Source organism: Lupinus angustifolius, unplaced genomic scaffold, assembly GCF_001865875.1.
Source record: "Lupinus angustifolius cultivar Tanjil unplaced genomic scaffold, LupAngTanjil_v1.0 Scaffold_41_14, whole genome shotgun sequence".
Taxonomy (NCBI): domain Eukaryota; kingdom Viridiplantae; phylum Streptophyta; class Magnoliopsida; order Fabales; family Fabaceae; genus Lupinus; species Lupinus angustifolius.
In genome coordinates this window covers 1-6,528 of record NW_017721381.1, presented here as the reverse complement: position 1 = coordinate 6,528, position 6,528 = coordinate 1, and the positions used below count along the sequence as shown (strand labels likewise).

Sequence of the window (6,528 nt, the reverse complement as noted above, 5' to 3'; positions counted from 1 at the left end):
ATATTAAGTGGCTTTCGGTTACCACTAAGTAAATATTGTTGTCTTTTCCACATTTTAGGTTACTTAATGTGATGTCCCGAAAAGGAATCAAATGTAAATGAAGAGTTTTACATTACACAAAAAAAAATTATTACCCAGTTTTGCACAATATTGTTGGAGTAATTTTCGGGGCATTACAACATGGTATCAAAGCGGTTCTTTTGTATTCGGCCTTGGGCATAGCCTCGCATGCTTTCTTGTGTGACTTTGTGTCTTGACTTTGTGTCTTTATGTGTTTGCCTGAATTATTCTGTTGAGAATACAACCCATAGATAATTTCAGTAGGAGTAGTATCTCATACACGTGTAATGTTCACATATCTAAGATTGATGGACGTGGAACTGCTAACCTGGAACCCAACCAAGGATCGGCTCAGTATAGGGGCTTGGATGAATTCTGTCGTTGTCAACCCCCAAAGTTTTAAGGAGGTTTTGCACCAGATGCTGCAAATGACTAGATCCAGGAGTTGGAAAGGATCTTTCGGGCACTTATGTGCACTGAGGAGAAGAAGGTCACCTATGCGACCTACTTGCTGACTAAGGAAGCTGAGAATTGGTGGGAAGTTGCCACACGTCAGATGGAGCATGAACAATAAGTTGTCAACTGGACAACCTTCAAGGATAGATTCCTGTAGAAGTACTTTCCTACGGATATGAAGACCAAGAAAGAGATGGAGTTCTTGCGTCTGCAGTAATGAAAGCATGACATTTGAGGAGTATGCTGCCAAATTTGAAGATTTGGCAAGGTATGCCTCACACTACAATCAAGTGAGGAACAAAAGGTCCAGATGTGCCAAGTTTCAGGATAGACTTAGACAGGACCTGAAGGTAATGTTTGTACATCAGCAGATACCAGATTTTGCAACTCTGGTTAATCGGTGTTGGCTTTATGAGGAAAGCGTGAAGGCAAGGAACGCGACGCTGAAAAGTGTTGTACCACCCGGAAACTCCTATGATCCCCGAAAGGAATTTCGGGCAAGGACATGGAAGGGGAAAGCCCTTCAACCGCAACCAGAAACCCTATGCTTCGACATCAGGAAATCAGTAGAGAAATTTCAAGCCTTACAACAATAGAGACTTCCAACAAGGGAACAATAGTAACAACAACTACGACAACAATAATAGCAGCAACAAAATGAGTTTACCGGTTGGGAAATCTAACCACAACACACCACCCTGGTGTTGGAAGTGCAAGGGGAAGCACTTCAGTGTCAATTGCCATGTATGTTATTACTGCAATTAGCCTGGACATATCAAGTTGATGTACCCAAAACTGAAAAAGGAAGAGGTGAATATTGTTCAAGTGGCAAGACCTAAGGCCAAAGGAAGGGTGTTCACCATGAGCGGAGCTGAGATTGAGGGCAATGAGGACCTCATACAAGGTACGTGTCGTATTAATGAGACTTCCTTATATGTGATGTTTGATTCGGGTGTGACCCATTTGTTCATATCTAAGGATGTTGTCAACCGATTAGCATTACCTATAATATCCTTACCCTATGACCTAATTGTATCGACACCCACTAATAAACCCGTCATAGTGTCAATTATGTGTTGTGAATGTCCTATTACTTTAGATGAACGAACCTTTGCAGTAGACCTGACATGTCTACCCTTATCCCAATTAGATATCATCTTAGGGATTGATTGGATGTCTAACAACCATGTTCTTCTAAACTGCTTTAACAAGAGATTAATCTTTAGCGATCCTAAGAACCTAATTGAATCCTATTATGAAACGAAAAGCACCACTGCCAATCAATTGAAGAGACTCTTGAAGGATGAAGCTCAAGTATTTATGTTGTTTGCATCATTGGAGAAGAACAGTGGAGATGAGATTCATAACTTACCCGTGGTTAGGGATTTCTCCGATGTTTTCCCGGATGATATTCCTGGTTTACCCCTGATACGGGAGATAGAGTTTGCTATCGATCTGGTTCCCAGAACTAGACCGATCTCTATAGCTCCCTATAGGATGGCACCATTGGAGTTATCGGAGTTGAAGAAGCAATTGGAAGACTTGCTACAGAAATAGTTTGTCCGACCTAGTGTTTCACCATGGGGTGCTCCACTGTTATTTGTGAAGAAGAAGGATGGAAGTATGTGGCTGTATACTAACTACCGATAGTTGAACAAAGTCACCATCAAGAATAAGTACCCATTGCCAAGAATTGACGACTTAATGGATCAACTAAGAGGAGCTACCATGTTTTCAAAGATCGATCTTAGGTCAGGATACCACCAAATACGTGTGAAGTCAGAGGATATTCTGAAGACATCGTTTTTGACATGATATGGTCATTACGAATATCTCGTGATGCCATTTGGTGTAACCAATGCTCCTGTAGTATTCATGGATTACATGAATCAGATTTTTCATCCATACCTCGACAAATTTGTGGTCTTATATATCGATGATATCCTGATTTAGCTACCATGTTTTCAAAGATCGATCTTAGGTCAAGATACCACCAAATACGTGTGAAGTCATAGGATATTCTAAAGACTGCGTTTTTGACATGATATGGTCATTACGAATATCTCGTGATGCCATTTGGTGTAACCAATGCTCCTGTAGTGTTCATGGATTACATGAATCGGATTTTTCATCCATACCTCGACAAATTTGTGGTCGTATATATTGATGATATCCTGATTTACTCGAAGGATCAAGAGGAACATGTCAAACGTCTGAGGATAGTGTTGCAGATTTTGAAAGACAACCAACTCTACGCCAAGCTGTCAAAGTGTGAATTTTGGTTAGAATCGGTGAATTTTCTTGGGCATGTGATATCAAGCGAAGGAATTGTTGTAGACCCTGCTAAAGTAGGAACGACGATGGAATGGAATTATCTGAAATCCGTAACGGGGATTATAAGCTTCATCGGTTTAGCGGGATACTATCAGAAGTTTATTGATGGATTTTCAAAGTTGGTGTTGCCACTAACTATGTTAACAAGGAAAGACAAGGTTTTCGCCTTGACAGCGAAGTGTGAAGAAAACTTTCAAGAATTCAAGAAAAGATTGACTACAACACTTGTGATGATTCTACCAGACCTGAAGGGAAAATACAACGTGTACTGTGATGCCACTAAACAAGGTCTAGGTTGCATGTTGATGCAACAACAAAAGGTGGTAGCTTATGCTTCAAGACAAATAAAGACACATGAGTTGAATTATCTGACGCAGGACTAGGAGTTGGCGGCGATTGTATTTGCTCTCAAGATCTGGAGACATCACCTCATTGGAGTAAGATTTGAAGTCTTCAGTGATCAGAAAAGCTTGAAGTATCTATTCGACCAAAAGGAGTTGAACATGAGGCAGAGACGATGGATCAAATTCCTTAAGGACTAGGACTTTGATCTTTAGTAAAACCCTAGGAAGGCTAATGTCGTGGTTGATGCCTTGATTAGAAAGTCTCTTCATATGTCAACCATGATGGCCAGGGAGATGGAATTGATTGAGGATTTCAGGAATTTAAGCCTTGCGGTGCAAGTAAAACCTAAGAATTTGATGTTTCGTATGTTTTCAGTAAAAAATGATTTTCTAGAACAACTGAAAGGTTTGTAAAGTTCCAATCTAGAATTGCGAGAGAAGAGAATCTTGTTGGCTGAAGGAAGAGCTCTAGAATTTCAAGAAGGAACCGATGGAGTGTTGCGATGCAAGAACCGAGTTTGTGTGCCAAGAGACCCTGAGTTGAAAATGGCAATCTTGGATGAAGCCCATAAGAGGAAACTAAGTATTCATCCTGGAGATACCAAGATGTATCAAGACTTGAAGAAGATGTTCTAATGGTCCACTATGATGAGAGAAGTAGCAAAGTATGTCTTATGCTGCTTAACATGTTATAAGGCAAAGATCGAGTACAAGCGACCCAGAGGAGAACTCCAACCTTTGGATATCCCCGTTTGGAAATGGGGTAGCTTTGCAATGGATTTTGTGAGCGGATTTCCTCGGACTCAAAAGGGTTATGATGCAGTTTGGATGATAGTGGATAGTTTGACGAAGACAACTCACTTTCTACCCATCAATATGAAATACTCCTTGGAAAGGCTAGCAGACTTATACATCAAATAAATTATCCGACTGCATGGTATTCCTACAAATATCATCTTGGGTAGAGACCCATGTTTCACTTCGAAGTTGTGGAATGGTTTGCAAACAGCCTTGGGTACCAAATTGAGTATGAGTTCAGCTTACCACCCGCAAACGGATAGCCAATCTGAACGGACTATCCAATCTTTGGAAGACTTGTAGAGAGCATGTGTATTGGAACCTCTAGAAGTTGGGCGGACTATCTGCATCTGATAGAGTTCACCTACAATAATAGCTCTCATTCGAGTATCGGCATGGTGTCGTATGAAGCTCTTTACGGCAGAAAGTGCAGAACCCGGTTATGCTGGTTTGAGGTAGGAGAGAATCTCACATTAGGAGACGACGACAAAGATAAAATGATAAGGGAGAACATGAAGGCAGCTTAGAGTAGGCAGAAGAGCTACTATGACAAAAGGAGGAACCTGTTGAAAGTTAATTTTGAGGAAGGAAGGTTTAGGTTTTCCCTTTCTTATTTCGGTGTGTTTTTTTTCTTGATTAAATAAGTGAGCTCGGTTTTATTCTTTGTTCGTCATCTCGGCTTGTTGAAATAAATTCCAACGTCGGTATAATGGTTTCAAGAATATTCTAGTTACAACTTACTTCTAATAATCATGTAAATAAGTTATTCCTTCTTTGACCCATCTCGGCTTTGTTAGAATAAATTCTAACACCGGTATAATGGTATCGAAGCAATCCCCTATTAAATAATTATTAAGTACCTTTGAATATCATCTCGGTTTTGTGGAATAAATTCCAACACCGGTTTAATGGTATTCTAATGTACAAAAGTGATGAATAGTTAGTTGTTAGAAACAAATAAATAAATAAAGAACAAAAGAATAATAAATTTAAGTGACCTTTATATATTTACTCCCTTTCGGGTTCCTTTTCTTAACAAACCAAGCTTCTTCCTTAAGGAAGGTTGATATTAAAGAATAAATAAATGGTGGAATGTAAACAACAATAAGTAAAAGTTAGTAAGTTAGCTTCATCACTTTTGTATATTAAAAGGTGTTTTCAACAAATAAATTTTTTAATAACACTTTACTATTTTACAATTTACACCTCTTTCAAGATTCAATTTTAGTATAGTATAGGGTTCTGTCGAACCACAAGGAATTGCCTAATAGAATGAATCATATGAATATGTCAAAGCGCGAATAATGAGTAAACATATTTTGATGGTTTTTTGTTGTTTTGCACATAAACAATTTAACAAGAAAAATAAACTACATATTAACAAATTCTTGAGGAGACAAGATCATTTTGAATAAGGAAAATATTTCTCAACTTCTTTATGAATTTGAACTACTTAGACAAGTTCTTATGTTTTACTTTGATTAACTCCAAACACCAAGTTCTAAAATCCTCCTTTTAGTGTATGTTCTAAAATGGTAGAATAATAATCACTTACATTTATTACTAAACAATATTACGTCGACAAAGAGATTTGGTTGTCACACCCTAATCTTGGCTACTCTAATATTGAAGTAGTAATGAATATAAGATCTTAAGAAAAGTATGGTTAACTTGACAAATAAACTAAGTAGTACAACTACTTCATAGTGTATTTGTTAAGTGTCTAAGACAAGTAATTTTAAGACTTGAAATTAATTTTTAGGTGATCAATCTTAAAAGAGCATTAAGAATTTCTCAAATAAGTAAAATTAATCAAAGCACCAACTTGAATGATTAAAATTTAAATCTTTTAGAATATAAGAAGAAGTAGAAATACATAACCATATTCAAAAGAAATTGTTAGGAGCATGAGCCATCTATCCAAGGATTGGATGCTTTGAGTTCCAAATGAGATTATAAAATTTATTTTTGCATCTCATTTGCCTTCTCCTTTTCTCCTCTTGAATTATAAGCTAAAATTACAAACCCTTTAGCATGGGTTTGGTCCCTTGATCAAGCAGCTTTGACACCTCCTTATGCTTGACTCTTCAAAGCTAGCTGTGAGCTATGAAACCATCTGTGGTGAGCTACTCTGGAAAGCCTATGGTGGGCTAATTGAGGTGAGGTCATTGGTGACTTCATGGTTTGCTTGATGGCTAAGTTAAGTTTGGGTGCACATCGCTTAGCACTCCTGTTACACCACTAAGCTGCTTGTTCAGCAGCTTTGACCGTGCTGACTGAGACGTGGCCTCGTGCTTGCTGATCTGGGCAGGAGTCTGGTTCTCCGCTGAGCTGCTTGGTTGCACTGCTAAACTGTTTCTTGAGAAGCTTGGGCATGTGCCAAGCTCGTGTCTGACCGTGTCAAGCTTGAGTCTGACCGTGTTAGGACAAATTTGGTGCTAGGCTGAGCGGCCAAGCAGGTCTGCTCAGCTGCTTGCTTGAACAGCTTTGTCCAGGTCAGGCTGGTGTCCAGGTCAGCTTAGCGTGGCTTGGTCCA

General features: G+C 38.9%; 1 protein-coding gene across 1 annotated transcript; it reads left to right on the top strand.

The window, feature by feature from the left end:
• Window positions 1-740: 740 nt before the first annotated feature.
• On the top strand, window positions 741-3,233 carry LOC109338765. The gene is made up of 4 exons (XM_019576070.1): window positions 741-1,082; window positions 1,282-1,420; window positions 1,616-1,974; window positions 2,706-3,233. Exons 1-4 carry the CDS (start codon window positions 741-743, stop codon window positions 3,231-3,233), a joined length of 1,368 nt encoding a protein of 455 aa, XP_019431615.1.
• The last annotated feature ends 3,295 nt before the right edge of the window (window positions 3,234-6,528 follow it).

What these genes read in the sequence shown, in the direction of transcription:
- LOC109338765 (XM_019576070.1), top strand. Translation starts at nt 741, where the DNA reads ATGACATTTGAGGAGTATGCTGCCAAATTTGAAGATTTGGCAAGGTAT. An exon ending in GCTTCGACATCAGGAAATCA is followed by an intron (nt 1,083 to 1,281) that starts GTAGAGAAATTT and finishes TACTGCAATTAG; the next exon opens with CCTGGACATATCAAGTTGAT. An exon ending in CAATGAGGACCTCATACAAG is followed by an intron (nt 1,421 to 1,615) that starts GTACGTGTCGTA and finishes CTATTACTTTAG; the next exon opens with ATGAACGAACCTTTGCAGTA.